We start from the raw sequence: 19,082 nt of genomic DNA, 5'->3' as shown, positions 1-19,082 counted from the left end.
ACATTAAAGAGGGAGGGGAGGGGATTTAAAGTGGTAGGCACGTGGTGTGACATTTAAAGGAACATTCACTGAAAGGTGAAAGCTGATCAGCTGCACAGACGGGGTTAAATGCACGCAGGTCCCCTCCCACTGGTGGGGCGTCACACATCACCTGGGAAATTGGTCCCAGAAGTCTCTGCTGGCTCCTTTCTCCTCCATAAACAAACTGTGCATTGTGGCTGGAGGTGACAGCAACTGAGGTTGTAAGAGGTATGTGTCCCTGATGTCTGTGTATTAGGAGGGGGTGAGAGGTATGTGTCCCCGATGTCTGTGTATTAGGAGGGGGTGAGAGGTATGTGTCCCTGATGTATGTGTATTAGGAGGGGGTGAGAGGTATGTGTGCCTGATATCTGTGTATTAGGAGGGGGTGAGAGGTAGGGGTCCCTGATGTCTGTGTATTAGGAGGGGGTGAGAGGTAGGGGTCCCTGATGTCTGTGTATTAGGAGGGAGTGAGAGGTAGGGCTCCCTGATGTCTGTGTATTAGGAGGGGGTGAGAGGTAGGGGTCCCTGATGTCTCTGTATTAGGAGGGGGTGAGAGGTATGTGTCCCTGATGTCTGTGTATTAGGAGGGGGTGAGAGGTAGGGGTCCCTGATATCTGTGTATTAGAAGGGGGTGAGCGGTATGTGTCCCTGATGTCTGTGTATTAGGAGGGGGTGAGAGGTAAGTGTCCCTGATGTCTGTGTATTAGGAGGGGGTGAGAGGTGTGTCCCTGATGTCTGTGTATTAGGAGGGGGGAGAAACTCTTCATTTCTCCACAGGAGTCTAAGATAGGGTTAAAATGGAAACACTCTATCGGGTATAAACACAGCCCCCATTCCCAGCATGCTTTGCACCACACCCCCTCCTGATCTGTAAATATGTATCCCTGTGGATGAAGTTCCTGATAATTAAAGCCACAGCCCCTGCTGCTGCTGCTGAGTTTTGGGGGTTTATTATTTTACTTGAAGCCGGGAGGGGGGCCTAGAGCTGATCTGTTATCCCTAGGCTCCCAAATGTCTAATGCCCACGCCAGCCCTCAAGGGACTCCAACGGGCCAGGATTTAAGGATGTCCCTGCTTCAGCAGTGGTGCCTTTATCTGTGCCTCTGTCATTCTGACAATCACCTGTGCTGACAGAGTGATGGTGCAGAAACTGGCGCTAAAACAATACTAGTGATCACTACTAATAAAGTGAAATAATTAAACAATAAATTATTGGTGACTTTTAGTGACTCAAATAGTGCCAAATAAAGTGATTATTAAAGGTTGCAACTCCCTGCTCGGACCCTCTGGAAGGGACTGTCTTCACTGGTCCCAGATGGTCGATATGTATTCTCGCAACCCAGGGGGAGCATGTAGGAGAAAAGCAACAACAAAAAAACAATGTAAGTGCAGACAATTATTGTGTTGTATAACTTGGCTCTTATGTGCCGCCTACTCACAAGATGGTAGTAGTGTATGGGCAACAACAGGTCACTTGAATCTGTAACATCTTCTGTATATAGGCAAAGTTGCACTCCCACTCAGAAGTTGATACGGGTTATGGCAAGTTCGGGTCACAAGCCAAGCTTGGGACAAAGTGCCGCAGAGTAGTCAGGGTCACGTTTTCAAGATCAGGGCAGGGTGCAGCAGCATAGTCTGGGACACGGTCCAAAATCAGAGCAGGAGAAGGGCAAGTAGAATCTAAATTCAGGCAAAGGTTCAGGGCAGGCAAAGTGCGAAGCAAGAAACCAGGTGGGGGTTCAGGACCACAAGGGATCAAGTCTTGGCACCCCTTTGTGGACTTGGGCCTATGGCTGTGTCCATAGTACGGGCGATGTTGCTCGCGCCGAAAACAATTACCTGTAAGTGAATGCGGATGGCCATAGTGCCCGTGCATTTAAGAGACTGCTGCAAGAACTTGGGCAAATGAATTAGATTTTTCGGCGCGATGGCCGGTCACGTGCGCGCGGTTCAGCCAATGAGGGCTCACATGATGTCACTGACACGCCCTCGCCATGCCCCCCATTCTCAAAACATGCATGCCACAAATCTCTTCAAAGTACAGGCGCGTGTGACGTCACGCGCTCCTGTACTATGTCCAAGGCTTAAGACGACTCCTGGTTATTTTCACACTAGCCGCTAGCTTTCACCCTGCCATTATAGCTCACATCGTGTGTGTGTGTGTGTTCCTTTTATACAAGTCGGTACTTCTGCCAAGCTTGTAATATCACCTATCTGTTAGTCCAATAAACTATGACATACGGCTTACTCCTTTCCCCTCGATTGGAGGGGGGAACGGTTGTTATCTTTACATAATCTATTTTGCCAGCGTCCAGCGATGCATATGGGTTCAATTGTGGATCCAGAAATATTGCTCTCTTGTTTGAACAAATTTTGCTGCCTTCGTTGACTCGAAGAGATAAGGGGGAAGAATAGTAATTACAAGATATTATAATTTCACAGACCAGCAGAAACATTCATTAATTCTGCCTCACCTGACCCCTGAGAGTGTAACACACGGGATGGACCATCACCTACACCTTCCTTTTAAAGGACAAACCCATGCAATATCCTACTTGTGTTTGTTTTTAAAGAAATCCGTTCTGTAGTATTGGATAATACATCAAAAATTTTATTTTTTTTAATTCAACTCAATGCCATTTTTAATGCGTTTAATATACTGAGCATCCTGTGATTTCTATAACAGGGTTAGCACACCTCCCCAGCTGTGCAAGATCTGTGCAACACTTTCCTGTTTGTGACAATTTGTTGCCATTATTCCCAGCAGTTCAGTTAAAACTGTAATAGATAAGGTTATTTTAGTAGTATAAGAATACATTGTAGCTGCACATTTTTTTTTTAAACTGCCACTTGGATTGCCCCTTTAAAATCCCCATTCGAAATGAAAACAGAATATTTTAAAAGTTCAGTGAATATTTTAAAAGTTCACAAAATATGTACAACGTAATTTGTCTGATTTTGTTATATATATATATATATATATATATATATATATTTTTTTTTTAATATCCCTACAGTCTTTCAAGTTGTGCCTGCAAATTGCATTTAAACCGGTGGTTCCTCCTTCCTGGAAGAAAGAAACATTGATTCTGGAGGCTACCACGTGGTTTTGTAACCCTGGAGTAACCGTTCTTGGGAGGGTGGATATCCCTATATAAGAAGAGCCAGTACATGGATCTGCGCTTGGAGCGGGAGAAGAGTTTCCCAGAATCCTTTATTCCCACACGAGAACCGGAGTCGCCCTCCAAAATAAACCTAAAGAATGGCAAAGGCAGGACACACATAAATGACAAGTGACCGGCCACTGCAGGCTGAGGCATATTCACTCGCAGACTTCCTTATACCTCCATGAACGCTTCTCTTAAAGGTGCAGAATACAGGAACATACGACAGGGCCCTCACAAAGAAAGTGTGACAAAATAGCATCACAACCGGTAAATGACACAGTCCTGTGTTTCTTGGCTACCAGGAAATGCCATTGGCCAATGAATTAGCACTTGACATAGATTCTACCAATAATCAATTACAAACCTTCATCTAGGTATTTGAGGTTGGGGGGAAAAAAAGCTAATTTTTAAAAAGAATCTCTAAATATATATATTTAAATAACTGACCCTTTATAAAAAGGGAGTATAGAGACCATTGGATTATCTACTTAATTCCCAAAATGGGTCTTTTAATTATCAGATAACAGCATTTCACTCCCCCCCCCCCCCCAAGAAAAACAACTTCATTTTATTTACCCATGTGCCAAGACTTGTTACCATTACCTAATTATGATGCCAGTATTAGTCAAGCAAATGACATATGAATTCAGCGGTCACATAGAAAAGGAAAACATTCATTTTTTCACAGGGTATGAATAAGTGAAATTGTTAAAAAAAAAATTTTTTTTAATTATTTAATCTTTCTATATAATTATTGGTGACATGGGACTGTCCCAGTAAGTCCCCCAATTTCTAGGACCATGGGGCGGCTGAATGACCAAGCAAAGCACAGGATTGTGGTACTGAGACAAGCTGGGCTAAGTCTACGCAAAATCAAGAAGATCCTGGAGTTCGACAATATTAAGGTGACCCCACAAGCAGTCTACCTGTTCCTGAAACGCAATTACAGAGAGCCAGAGAAGTCGGGGGGCACCGAGCAAAACCTGAACCCCAAAGGGCAGCCGTGGGAGGAGGACCAGCTGCAGGACAATGGCGGGCGGATTAATGGGCTCAAGTGTAGAGGGACAACAGGATGTAAGCGAGGCGAGTCTGGGAGCCAACAGGAGCTAAACGGGGAGGGAGGAATCAAGATAGTGAGTGTGACGTCTCTCTCCGAGGGCAACAAGGTCTCCCAAGCAGTGTCCACCACACAGAGAGTTTCATCACAATCGCAGGCGTCGCCGGATAGACGTGAGTAGCATACCGGGGGTACGCTTTTATGTTTCAAGGGTAGACGCTTTCACCGTGTAATCGCATAAGGAGGATCCTGTATGGATCGCTGCAAGTGTTGGGCGGTCCCATGAGTTTATCTACATGTCCCCAAACCTGCTTCATTCACCCTACTGCTGCACGCCATCCAGCGGTCAAGCTGCAGACAAGGATTCTGGGTAGTGACGCTCAGTTGTTTTTGTCTAAACTAATTATGCTGTCATCCTATGGTTACGCTTATAGTGCCGGCGATGTCAGGCTGCGGTCGCTGGAAAAATCAAATTGACATGACTTCCAGCGATGGCGACCAAGCCGTCGCACTTACTGTAAGTGCACGCGACGGTGGCAATGCATTTGTTTTGACGCGACGTCGCTGTCGCCGTCACTATAAGCGCAGCCTAAGTGGGGGAAGAGCTACAATTACCAGATAAGATTACAGTGGAACAGTACCCAAAGAAAACAAAAATGTACCCCTTTTTTACGCAAGAAGCAAATACAATTTTTTCTTTTGGGGTAAATTTAATTTTCTAAGGAAGCCAATTCCTGGTCGAGGAACTGGTAACACATTGCGGAGACGTGCGCTGCAGGTCACTGGAAGAGAGAAGGTAATGGGGATGTCTCCATTACATAGTACGAGGTTGAAAAATAAATACATTATCTCCGAGTTCAACCTATGTCAAATTTTAGACGGCAGATTCTTAATCTGTATCCGTACTTGCAGTATTTTGATCCAGAGGAAGGCAAAAAACCCCAGTGACAATCATTCAATGGTATCTCATGAAGGGGAAAATAAATTCCTTCCTGACTCCAATATTGACAATCAGATGACTCCCTGGATCAACATCCTTCCCATGTTTACTTATTTGGTATATCCTTGTATACCTTTCCATTTGTAAAAAAAAAAAAAGTCTAACCTTTTCTTAAATATATCTATTGTATCTATCGTCACAGTGACTTAACTACTTTACATTTAGTGTCATCAGCAAAGATGGAGACTTTGCTCTCTATGCAACCTCAAGGTCATTAATAAACAAGTTAAAAAGCAGGGGTCCCAGCACCGATCCCTGGGCTCAACCTGAAAAAGGTTTCATTTATGACAACTCTGTCTATCCTTCATCAGTTTTCAAACCAGGTGCAAATATTTGTACCAATTTTCTTTATTTTGTACATGAACCTCTTCTGTGGAACTGTATCAAAAAACTTTGCAAAATCTAAGTAGACCACATCAACTGGACTACCCTGGTATAAATGCCTAATTAGCGGTAGCACTCTGGTACTGAAAAGGATAACTATTATAATCTATACAGAAAAGTGTAGGTGACTAATTGAGTTACATTGCATACCACAGGTGACCGTTCATGGTGCTCAGCTAGCCTGGTGCCAACCCCACGCCTGCCGGTGGCCCCCCAGCAGCTGAATGGAAGAGCGAGGCTTCCCCCACCTCCCCCAAGGAACTCCGCGCTACTCGTCACCAAAAAGATAGTGGACAGAGCCATTCACCTCCAGAAAAAGGTTTGTGTTCAAAGTGGAGATTCCCAGAATGCGTGATGCCTTTTAAAGTAGGTTATCCTCACAAGAATAGGTGTGTGTGTGTGTGTGTGTGTGTGTGTGTGTTATACTGTATATAATTATACACACAATAGCTATGTGTATGTGTATAATTCTCAACCCTTGTTGATCAATTGCTGGACGATGTTCAGATCTTGCACATTCATACATCAGAAGAAGACACTGATCAAACACTTTCCTCTTGAGGCACAGTGGAAGATTCCCTTAAAATATTGTCTTTCTTCTTCCAAATACTCTCCATCCAGTCTTCATTCTCCTATACATTTCATACTAATATTTATCACACATTACACAGCCTGTGCCATGGCTATTATTATTGTGTTTATCATGGACCATCCCATTTCCACAACTTCCTTTATCTCCATTCCTTTATAACTCCACCTGGTATGATGTAATACTGCTTTATTAGGTCTTCGTATAGGCCAAGCTTTGTAGAGATGTTCAGGATCCATAACACCGTGCAACAGAACTATGAATTCAAGTCCAGCCAAATTGTACACGAAAGGTTTTTATACTGTCCGACTTGGTTGGGCTAAACCTCCCCTTACCCCTCACCTTCTATTGTCATGGATTTTTATCAGGTGATCTCTCACAATGGGGCTCCACCACATGCCCATGGAGGACCCTACCCGCTGACTTCCTCTGTTCCCACCCTTCCACCACTGATGAGGCTGGCGGGAACACCATGTACACAGGTAGGTGACACTGCACCTCAGGATTCTTCTGCTGAGTGTCACTCCATTGCCTCATTCCCTGCAGGCTCTCTCACTCGTGCTACTTCACTGCTTGCCTTGATCCAAGTCTATAAGGTTATTGTGAAAAGGTTCTGACTCTTCCCGTGAGTAACCATTGAAATCTATGGCCTGGCATTGACTTGCTTGGCAGTTACCATCAGAGCAAGGCTAGAGGCCCCACATTGTGACTTAATGAATCCCAGTCATGGACTGCTGCAGGCGGATCTCCAAGTGCCCACTACATCTCTCAACTGGAATGGAAAGTCCCTTCAGATAGCCTTCCACACTTCTAATTAAAAAAATGTTTAACCTGAACCCTCTACAATCTGGCACTAGGCATAAGGTGCCCACCGGACACAAAATGGCAGTGGGGTTAGGGCTCGGCCAATTGAAAATACAGGATGTTATTGGGACATGATGTCACGGCTTTCTATTGGTGACACAGCAGCCATTTTTGTAGTTGTGATTTTTTTTTTTGATCCGGTTCAGGTAATGGTGAAAAAATAAAACATCTCTATTTGGGGAACTGCTGCTCTAATGTTTGGACTTGTCTTCCCATTACATAGTTACATAGTAGATGAGGTTGAAAAAAGACGTACGTCCATCAAGTTCACCCTATGCTAAATTTAGACAACAGATACTTTATTCTATATCTATACTTACTTATTGATCCAGAGGAAGGCAAACAAAAAAAACCATTAAGCGGAAAAATTAATTCCTTCCTGACTCCAAGAATTGAGAATTGGCAATCGGATTAATCCCTGGATCAACATCCTTCCCATGTATACTTATTTGGTATATCCCTGTATACCTTTCCCATCTAAAAAGATGTCCAACCTTTTTTTGAACAAATCTATTGTATCTGCCATCACAGTCGTATAGTGGTAAAGTGAAATAAGGCGCAAACAAATAAAAAGTGAACACTAATAATAAGTGACTAATCAAAATCTTAAATAGGTGATAATGTGATAAAATTTAAATCAATACAGCTTCACCCCCTGCTCTGGAACCCACAGGAAGGGGTAGTCTTCACTCTTCCCCCACAGTAACAGCAAAACACACAAAATCCACGGGGAGCATGGGGAGGAAACAAAAATAAATTTAAGTGCAGCAAAAAAAGGCAACGTGGAAAAAAGCCTTCAAATGACTTGGCTCTAATGAATTAACTACTTACAAGATGTAAGAGTCAAATAGGCAGGGTTGACTCAAACAGTCACAGGTAAGTGGATGATGCAGTTGTCATCAGAGTGGATCGGGTCCCCAGGATCACGTACCCCAATGTTGAGAGAAAAACTGGCATAGCACAGATCACTCGAGATAAAATAGCTTTATAACAATAAAATATTATACTCACATTCTAACAATAAAATACGGGCATATCACACTGCATTAGTGTAGGAAGATTTTAGCCAGCTGGCTCACCGTCCTGCAACGTTCCCCCACTCCTCTGCCTCAGCCCCCGGTCAGCTGTTACACTGCTCCGACTGGCGTCTGACGTCACTTCTGGGTTCGTCGCGCGGTGAGTGCTGGATCTTCCTGCAACTTCTCTGCTGTATGCTCCGGTCTGAATGAAAACTCCCACTCTACGCGTTTCAAAAGCAACTGCTTTCTTCCTCAGGAGTGTGGAGCCTTGTGACACATTGCATGCTTTTATATCTTGGTGATCTGATTAATCAACAGGTGTAAACCATTCCTTAAAGTGCTACTGGTGTGGCTAGTACAGATACAATTGCTCATATACAAACATGGGGTTAAAATCTTGATAAACACATCTTTTGTAAGGGGATACTTGGTAAACGGGATAGGGAATGAATCTTGTTATGAGAATATAAATTTAAATATAAAATATAAGTGGTGGTACATGCTATAAATTCAAACATATTTAACTCACTGATATCACTGGGTATATATACACGATCTGCAATATGCATGATCTACAATGGCAGACAATTTATACAAATTAATTATAAAATTATGACAAACTTGCAAATGCATTTTAACAAATTAATTATAAAATCCTAAAAACCTACAATTGGATGATGATGAAATATAAATGATCATGGAGGTAATATAACACTTACTACCATACAAAGACACTTACTACCATACAAAGAAACCTAAAGTGCACAGATAATAATGGCTATTGGATAGATACTGAGGAAATTGGATGAAAAAACTCCTAAAATGGGGGAGACAAAATCCACATTAGAAACAGATACAATTATTTCAAAAATGGAAGAATATCTAACTCCATATTTAATCCCCTTGGGGTGAGACTTCCTAAACGATGGATCCAAAAGGATTCTCTCCTCAAAAGTTCATTCTCTCTATCTCCCCCTCTCCAGTGTTGTTTCACTTGTTCTATAACTGTGTAAGTCAAACCTGTGGCATCTCCTTGATGTACTGTGGCGAAATGATCAGAAACACTGTGTGTTTTTATTTGTCGTTTAATGCTGCTAAGGTGTTCTAGGATCCTAGTTCTAATGGGTCTTGCAGTCTTGCCCACGTATTGCAATTTACATGGGCACTCTAATACATATACGACGTGATCTGATCTACAGGTAAGACTTGTTTTTATGTTAAAGCGTTCATTAGTGACATTGGAGCAGAAGTTTGCGGTGTTCGTAGATTTAAACTGGCACGCCCTGCAGGTTTTGCACCCATAGAACCCCGTGTTTTGGCTCAACCAATTATTCTTACTTGGGTTTCTCTCTCTTAATGCACTGGGCGCCAACTTGGTCTTCAAATTGTCAGCTTTTCTAAACAATACATTTGGTCTCTCTGGAATCACACTTCCCAATATAGAATCATTTTTCAGAATATCCCAGTGTTTGTTTAGAATCTTTTGAATGTTTTTAGATTCCTTATTATAACCCGTGATGAATGCAAACTCTAAATGTTCTTTTTTCTTTTTGCTTTTAGGTCTCAAAAGCTCGCTCCTAATTCGGCTGTCAGCTTCTACAATTGCTCTATCCAATAACTTCCCATCGTACTCTTTATCCAAAAATCTTTGTTTAATAAAATCAGCCTGTTTTACAAATTGTTCTTGGTCTGTGCAATTTCTTTTAAGTCTGTTGAACTGTCCCAGTGGCACATTGTCCATCCAACGTGGCAAATGTCCACTGGTTCTTAAAATATAATTATTTTTGTCAATTGACTTAAAAAAGGTTTTGGTCTTGATGTTATTGTCCTCTATATATATCTCCAAATCTAGAAAGTGAATCATATTTGAACTAAAGGTACTGGTAAAATTCAAATTTTTTGTGTTTGTGTTAATATAATCAAAGAAAGAGTTTAGCTTTTCTTCTCCTCCCTTCCAAATTAAAAACACATCATCAATGAAACGGCGCCAGAGCACCAGGCCCGACCCCGGTACCTCTCCCATGGGCCAGATGGTCTCCTCCTCCCAAACCGCCATGAAGAGGTTAGCGTAACTGGGGGCAAACCTGGTGCCCATCGCCGTTCCACAATTCTGCAAATAAAAATCACCACCATACCAAAAGTAGTTGTGGGTTAATATGAATAATATACTATCTACAATGAAGTCTGCCTGATCCTTTGGTAATTCTGAATCCTGTTCCAATATATATTTGATGGCTGCGCAACCTTGTTCATGATTTATTGACGTGTACAATGATGATACGTCGCAGCTAGCCATAATGAAATGGTCTTCCCATTTTAGTTCAGTGAGTGTGTTTAAAATATCCATAGTGTCTCTCAGATAAGATTTTTGCTTTGATACATATTTTTGTAAAAATCTGTCGATGTACATGGACAAATTTGCTGTGAGGGAGCCAATCCCCGAGACAATAGGTCTGCCTGGGGGATTGGCTACACTCTTGTGTATCTTTGGAAGATGATAGAAAACTGGCATTCTCGCCTTATCTACATATAGGAAATCATATTCTTTATCATTGAGAATGCCAGTTTCCCTTCCCCTATCCAAGAGACATTTCAAATCAGTTGTGTATTCATTAATTGGATCACTTTTTAGTTTGGTATAGGTAGTTTTGTCCTCTAGGAGGCGTAGGGACTCCTTGTTATAATTTGCCTTGTCCATCAATACAACGCCTCCTCCCTTGTCCGCCTGTTTAATGACCAAGTCCTCGTTCTCCACCAGTTCCCTTAAAGCTTTTTTTTCTTCTTTTGTAAGATTATCCTTGATGTTCGTTTTATTCTTCATAAGATCATCGAAATCACTCGTGATCATTTTGAAGAAAACATCTACATTATTTCCTTTTGCGAACTGTGGATAGAATGTGGATTTTGGCCTTAAATCAGTATGGACAAAATTTCTCTCCTCTTGTACCACCACAGGAATCGTTGTATCGTTACTTGGTTCAAGATTCCTTCCCAGGAAATATCTTTTCAGGGTTAGTTTGCGCAGATATTTATTTGCATCAATGTAGAGGTCAAAGCTGTTGTGGCCTCTCACTGGTGCAAAAGAAAGACCCTTTGAAATGACCTCCCTCTGAGGTTCTGTGAGGACTACAGAGCTTAAATTAAAGATGTTATCATTTATTTTGCGCTTTTTTTGCGCTCTCTTTCTTTTTCGTCCTCTCCTCCCTCTAAAGGTCTTCCTCTTTTTAGATTTTTGGACTCCTTTTCCATCAGTGGGAGGTAACGATTTTTGTTCTCCCACAGAGTGGATGGGCCCTCTGCGCCTAAAAAAACCTCTGTTTTTTCCTGTTGTTTATCTCTCTGAACCTCTCTTTTCTCCCTTTCTTCCTCCCTTCTCCCTTTCTGTGATTTCTCCTTCTTTTTTTGATATCTCTCTTCTTCTCTTTTATCTTTCTTCTGTTGGTTAATCGGAGTGAAATTTGCTGTACCCCCTACTTTAAATTCATTTGATTCTAATCTCTCCCTATGTGTGGAGTCTAATCTCTCCCTACATCCTGTGGATCACTCCACACATAGGGAGAGATTAGAATCAAATGAATTTAAAGTAGGGGGTACAGCAAATTTCACTCCGATTAACCAACAGAAGAAAGATAAAAGAGAAGAAGAGAGATATCAAAAAAAGAAGGAGAAATCACAGAAAGGGAGAAGGGAGGAAGAAAGGGAGAAAAGAGAGGTTCAGAGAGATAAACAACAGGAAAAAACAGAGGTTTTTTTAGGCGCAGAGGGCCCATCCACTCTGTGGGAGAACAAAAATCGTTACCTCCCACTGATGGAAAAGGAGTCCAAAAATCTAAAAAGAGGAAGACCTTTAGAGGGAGGAGAGGACGAAAAAGAAAGAGAGCGCAAAAAAAGCGCAAAATAAATGATAACATCTTTAATTTAAGCTCTGTAGTCCTCACAGAACCTCAGAGGGAGGTCATTTCAAAGGGTCTTTCTTTTGCACCAGTGAGAGGCCACAACAGCTTTGACCTCTACATTGATGCAAATAAATATCTGCGCAAACTAACCCTGAAAAGATATTTCCTGGGAAGGAATCTTGAACCAAGTAACGATACAACGATTCCTGTGGTGGTACAAGAGGAGAGAAATTTTGTCCATACTGATTTAAGGCCAAAATCCACATTCTATCCACAGTTCGCAAAAGGAAATAATGTAGATGTTTTCTTCAAAATGATCACGAGTGATTTCGATGATCTTATGAAGAATAAAACGAACATCAAGGATAATCTTACAAAAGAAGAAAAAAAAGCTTTAAGGGAACTGGTGGAGAACGAGGACTTGGTCATTAAACAGGCGGACAAGGGAGGAGGCGTTGTATTGATGGACAAGGCAAATTATAACAAGGAGTCCCTACGCCTCCTAGAGGACAAAACTACCTATACCAAACTAAAAAGTGATCCAATTAATGAATACACAACTGATTTGAAATGTCTCTTGGATAGGGGAAGGGAAACTGGCATTCTCAATGATAAAGAATATGATTTCCTATATGTAGATAAGGCGAGAATGCCAGTTTTCTATCATCTTCCAAAGATACACAAGAGTGTAGCCAATCCCCCAGGCAGACCTATTGTCTCGGGGATTGGCTCCCTCACAGCAAATTTGTCCATGTACATCGACAGATTTTTACAAAAATATGTATCAAAGCAAAAATCTTATCTGAGAGACACTATGGATATTTTAAACACACTCACTGAACTAAAATGGGAAGACCATTTCATTATGGCTAGCTGCGACGTATCATCATTGTACACGTCAATAAATCATGAACAAGGTTGCGCAGCCATCAAATATATATTGGAACAGGATTCAGAATTACCAAAGGATCAGGCAGACTTCATTGTAGATAGTATATTATTCATATTAACCCACAACTACTTTTGGTATGGTGGTGATTTTTATTTGCAGAATTGTGGAACGGCGATGGGCACCAGGTTTGCCCCCAGTTACGCTAACCTCTTCATGGCGGTTTGGGAGGAGGAGACCATCTGGCCCATGGGAGAGGTACCGGGGTCGGGCCTGGTGCTCTGGCGCCGTTTCATTGATGATGTGTTTTTAATTTGGAAGGGAGGAGAAGAAAAGCTAAACTCTTTCTTTGATTATATTAACACAAACACAAAAAATTTGAATTTTACCAGTACCTTTAGTTCAAATATGATTCACTTTCTAGATTTGGAGATATATATAGAGGACAATAACATCAAGACCAAAACCTTTTTTAAGTCAATTGACAAAAATAATTATATTTTAAGAACCAGTGGACATTTGCCACGTTGGATGGACAATGTGCCACTGGGACAGTTCAACAGACTTAAAAGAAATTGCACAGACCAAGAACAATTTGTAAAACAGGCTGATTTTATTAAACAAAGATTTTTGGATAAAGAGTACGATGGGAAGTTATTGGATAGAGCAATTGTAGAAGCTGACAGCCGAATTAGGAGCGAGCTTTTGAGACCTAAAAGCAAAAAGAAAAAAGAACATTTAGAGTTTGCATTCATCACGGGTTATAATAAGGAATCTAAAAACATTCAAAAGATTCTAAACAAACACTGGGATATTCTGAAAAATGATTCTATATTGGGAAGTGTGATTCCAGAGAGACCAAATGTATTGTTTAGAAAAGCTGACAATTTGAAGACCAAGTTGGCGCCCAGTGCATTAAGAGAGAGAAACCCAAGTAAGAATAATTGGTTGAGCCAAAACACGGGGTTCTATGGGTGCAAAACCTGCAGGGCGTGCCAGTTTAAATCTACGAACACCGCAAACTTCTGCTCCAATGTCACTAATGAACGCTTTAACATAAAAACAAGTCTTACCTGTAGATCAGATCACGTCGTATATGTATTAGAGTGCCCATGTAAATTGCAATACGTGGGCAAGACTGCAAGACCCATTAGAACTAGGATCCTAGAACACCTTAGCAGCATTAAACGACAAATAAAAACACACAGTGTTTCTGATCATTTCGCCACAGTACATCAAGGAGATGCCACAGGTTTGACTTACACAGTTATAGAACAAGTGAAACAACACTGGAGAGGGGGAGATAGAGAGAATGAACTTTTGAGGAGAGAATCCTTTTGGATCCATCGTTTAGGAAGTCTCACCCCAAGGGGATTAAATATGGAGTTAGATATTCTTCCATTTTTGAAATAATTGTATCTGTTTCTAATGTGGATTTTGTCTCCCCCATTTTAGGAGTTTTTTCATCCAATTTCCTCAGTATCTATCCAATAGCCATTATTATCTGTGCACTTTAGGTTTCTTTGTATGGTAGTAAGTGTCTTTGTATGGTAGTAAGTGTTATATTACCTCCATGATCATTTATATTTCATCATCATCCAATTGTAGGTTTTTAGGATTTTATAATTAATTTGTTAAAATGCATTTGCAAGTTTGTCATAATTTTATAATTAATTTGTATAAATTGTCTGCCATTGTAGATCATGCATATTGCAGATCGTGTATATATACCCAGTGATATCAGTGAGTTAAATATGTTTGAATTTATAGCATGTACCACCACTTATATTTTATATTTAAATTTATATTCTCATAACAAGATTCATTCCCTATCCCGTTTACCAAGTATCCCCTTACAAAAGATGTGTTTATCAAGATTTTAACCCCATGTTTGTATATGAGCAATTGTATCTGTACTAGCCACACCAGTAGCACTTTAAGGAATGGTTTACACCTGTTGATTAATCAGATCACCAAGATATAAAAGCATGCAATGTGTCACAAGGCTCCACACTCCTGAGGAAGAAAGCAGTTGCTTTTGAAACGCGTAGAGTGGGAGTTTTCATTCAGACCGGAGCATACAGCAGAGAAGTTGCAGGAAGATCCAGCACTCACCGCGCGACGAACCCAGAAGTGACGTCAGACGCCAGTCGGAGCAGTGTAACAGCTGACCGGGGGCTGAGGCAGAGGAGTGGGGGAACGTTGCAGGACGGTGAGCCAGCTGGCTAAAATCTTCCTACACTAATGCAGTGTGATATGCCCGTATTTTATTGTTAGAATGTGAGTATAATATTTTATTGTTATAAAGCTATTTTATCTCGAGTGATCTGTGCTATGCCAGTTTTTCTCTCAACATTGGGGTACGTGATCCTGGGGACCCGATCCACTCTGATGACAACTGCATCATCCACTTACCTGTGACTGTTTGAGTCAACCCTGCCTATTTGACTCTTACATCTTGTAAGTAGTTAATTCATTAGAGCCAAGTCATTTGAAGGCTTTTTTCCACGTTGCCTTTTTTTGCTGCACTTAAATTTATTTCTGCCATCACAGTCTCCATGGGTAATGAATTTCACATTTTAACTGCCCTTACTGTAAAGAACCCTTTCCTTTGTTGCTGGTGAAATTTCCTTTTCAAATCCCGGTACCAGCCTCTTGTGACCCTGGGAAAGTCACTTTCTCACTGCGCTTCAGGCATCACAAGCAGATTGTTAGCTGTACAGGAGAAGGACTCGTGTCTGCAAAAGTATTTGTACAGCACTACGTATACTGCCGGCGCTACAAGAGACACATACGCATTAAGAATTATGAGCAGCAATATCTCACCATCATAAATAACATTACTAAGTGTTAATAGAAATGTTGTAAAGCGGTAATACTATTAGTATAATTAATAATGGTAATATTACAATTCTTTTATGTGTGTAGCGCTAACCTATAGCGCAGCACAATCTTCTCACCATCTACCTCCTTCCAGGTGAAAGACGCCAGCACACAGACGTCCATCCCGTCCCCGAGGCCGGCGAGCGGAGAGCAGCTGGAGGCCGTGAGAGGGGAGCTGCACAGTCTCATGCAGGCCATGCAGACATTGATGGACCGGCAGAGCCGCTGGGAGCAGGAACAACACAGGCAGAGGCAGTGCAACCACCAAGAGCTGGTACTGCAGATCCAGCAGCTGGAAGCCACACTGGGAGCCAGGGGCCTCCAGAACTGCGTCCCATGCGGCAGTGGGCGAGACAGCGAGCCCGCCCTGCCCGATTTCGAACATTTCAAGATGGAGCTGTTGTGATTGGCAGGGGGGGGTCTTTACACGAGGGACTTAGCAGAAGACGAGCCATGATATATGCCGGGGTTATGCCACAATATATAGCGGTAGAGTGTAACTGCACCTTTATTAGAAACACCTCACAATGCTAACAGCTCTTGGATTCCAATGAACATTCATGGTCCCTGATTTCTACAGACGGCGGCCTTCTTGGTAGGGATACTCCCTTCCAAGGAACAGGGCTTCTGTATAGCAAAAGGGTCCAGCAAGGCTCATTGAAGATGTCAACTCGTTCATTTTCTGCGAGTCTCACTAATTTGTAGTCGATCTCAATGATTTTTGGAATCAGCACCGCATAGGACTTCAATGGAGTCTCAGGGAGGAAGAAAAAAAAATGTGTTTTTCCAATTATATGCTATTTCTCTGATTTTTGGGCTCTGGGGTGGGACAGCCTGGTGACGAGTGAGATGGGATAGGTGTGCACTCCCACAGAACTGAGACCGTTAAAATGCAATGCATTGTGGTCTTGTTCCATGGTTAACAGCGCCTTTAAGAAGTGGTACTCTGCCACATTTAACCTTTTACAGGGACCTCAAGATGTGGAGAGGTAGGACATGGGCGCTTGCTCATTTTTTTTTCTAGTGAGAGGTTCAGCTGGCTGCTCTGACGCCCCCCCCCCCCCCACATCCCACATCCCACATCCGTATGCAGAATCAGTCTTTCCATGAGCGATCACATGACTCGTATGTGCCGGTGGCACTACAGCACCGACAAACTCGGGGCACTGTGAAGGTTAAAAAAAAAGATCTGCACTAATAAACCCTTTGCGTGCTGGAGCAGCCACGGCACCTCCGGTGCTCGCGATTACATCACCGGTCTGGTGCTGATGATGGAAGAGTCATCCCCCTCCCGTCCACCATCACTTCAGATCGCATCCTATACTCCCGTGGATCTCTCCTAAGAGAGAGCATTTGGGGGGGGGAGGGAACGTAGCTACTATGTCATAGGGACCCCAAAGTGCCAGAACACCATGACACAGTAGCTATGTTTCAGGGCTTTCAAAGGGTTGAACATTGGCGCCAAGATCTTTGGACTGTATATAAAAGATGTAAGCAATATTTCTGCTGTAAAAATAGAAGGGGAAATGCTTTCCCAAATCCCCATTTTCTTTAAAAAGAAAGCGTAATTGTGTTTATTTTATTTGAAACAAAGTCGTGGCACTCGGAACGAAAATATATATATATACAGTGTATATATATATATATATATATATATATATAAAAAAAAATCCAAGTAGTGTTATTTTGTATCCCTAATACTATCACACTCCCATCGCTGGCCATGTGGAAGGGTCTTCTCTGCTTCAGGCCTTCGATTAAAATGGGGTCAAAATCCATCCCTCTGACACACTCGCCAACGCTCATTGATTTTTAGCATCGCTGTTAATTGAGTGTCGCTGTAAAATGCAGCACTTTGCCATTAAAATCCAATTTTTCAGTCCACAACCTCATTACTTTTGAATCCTTAGGCCTCAGACACAGTACAGGCGTGTGGCGTGACGTCATGCGTGCCTGTACTTGCCGAGATCTGTGTCCTGCAGGGTTGAGCAATGAGAGGGAGAGGGGAGGGAGAGGGGTGGCTGAACCACGCACGACCCGGCCGTCACGTGGCAAAGACAAACAGGTTTGTCTCACCCTTCGCACGCGTTGGCCTGGATTTGGTACAAGCAAAGTCGCTTGCGCCGTCGGATCCTCTATGGACACGGCCTTCGAGATTAATCCGTGAACTAAGTCTACATTCACGTTTATATATAAGAAGGTGTACACACACACACACACACACACACACACACACACACACACACACACACACACACACACACACCTCCAAAGAAAAGCAGGTGATCACCAATATATTTAAGGGGGAAAACCATATATACAAAAATTTAACAAAACCAACCTGCTGACAGGTTTTAAAAGATAATGTTCATTATTTTTTTTTTCTCAAAGGTATTTTTCTTTTATATAAAAGATATTGCTATGAAAAAAAAAAATGCGGAAAATTAAAAATTCCAAAATATTTTTTCTGTCCAATTATTATGAGGAGTTACGGCTACAAGGTTTCCCCGGCCTCTTGCCAATCGATTGGGAAACAACCTCTTGTAATGTCCTTTATGACAGCAGTAATGACACCCACTTTATTCTGTGTGCCGGCTCTGGGTATTAATACAGGCGGATTTATATGCGCTGCTGGGTCTAACAGCTCCGAATCTCAGTCGGGAAACGGCGTCGGAGTGATCAGCCAGGAGAAATCTGATACCGTTTCCAGTGGGCCAAGGACTCGGTGCAATTGTGGAGCAAAAGGACTACACCAGAATAAAGGGGGAAACAAATCCTATTGTTTTCCGTCACTGGCAGCTGATCTGGAAACAACGTTTTGTTAAGAAGTGAAGTCTTCCTTGAACAAATGTAACCATGCCTACAGCAAATACATGGGCAATCTGCTTTGGAAATGAAGCATGGTGGCTTTTTGGTGGGGGCCGCTGAATGAGGGAGTATTGGTCAATTGTGTTTTCTTTACCTTTAGGTCTCGGACATAATGCAGGCGTGCGAGCGCGCGCGCTTGCCGAGATCCGTGGCCTGCAGTGTTGCGCAATGGGGGGGGGGGTGGCGTGCTCGTCACGTGAGCGGTTCGCCTTCATTGGCTGAACCACGCACGTGACCGGGCCGTGGCGCGGCAAAGACAAACCACTTTGTCTCGCCACGTACCAGTCGCCTCGCCGCTGGCGCGCACTATGCACAGGCGCCTTGCCCCCCTCCATTGGTTTGGATTAGGCACGAGTGACATCGCTCGCACCGTCGGAACCAGTATGGACGCAGCCTTACTCCCACCCTGACCTTACCAGATACTCTAAGATAAGGTAAGCGACGA

At 42.5% G+C, this 19,082-nt stretch overlaps 1 protein-coding gene across 3 annotated transcripts; it reads left to right on the top strand.

Moving 5' to 3' along the window:
• The first annotated feature begins 12 nt into the window (after positions 1–12).
• On the top strand, positions 13–19,071 carry LOC142463545 (uncharacterized). Of its 3 annotated transcripts, XM_075566430.1 has the most exons (6): positions 18–249; positions 1,248–1,403; positions 3,039–4,418; positions 5,785–5,948; positions 6,587–6,700; positions 15,864–19,071. In XM_075566430.1, exons 3-6 carry the CDS (start codon positions 3,989–3,991, stop codon positions 16,173–16,175), a joined length of 1,020 nt encoding a protein of 339 aa, XP_075422545.1. In that variant the 5' UTR covers positions 18–249; positions 1,248–1,403; positions 3,039–3,988; the 3' UTR covers positions 16,176–19,071. The 3 variants fall into 3 exon arrangements, with proteins under 3 accessions (XP_075422546.1, XP_075422545.1, XP_075422544.1); XM_075566429.1 differs by lacking the exon at positions 1,248–1,403; XM_075566431.1 differs by lacking the exons at positions 1,248–1,403; positions 6,587–6,700 and having other exon boundaries at positions 13–249.
• The last annotated feature ends 11 nt before the right edge of the window (positions 19,072–19,082 follow it).

The sequence above is a fragment of the Ascaphus truei genome, chromosome 11 (genome assembly GCF_040206685.1).
Source record: "Ascaphus truei isolate aAscTru1 chromosome 11, aAscTru1.hap1, whole genome shotgun sequence".
Taxonomy (NCBI): Eukaryota; Metazoa; Chordata; class Amphibia; order Anura; family Ascaphidae; genus Ascaphus; species Ascaphus truei.
The sequence above is the reverse complement of the archived record's forward strand: the minus strand, read 5'-3'. Positions and strand labels throughout refer to the sequence as shown.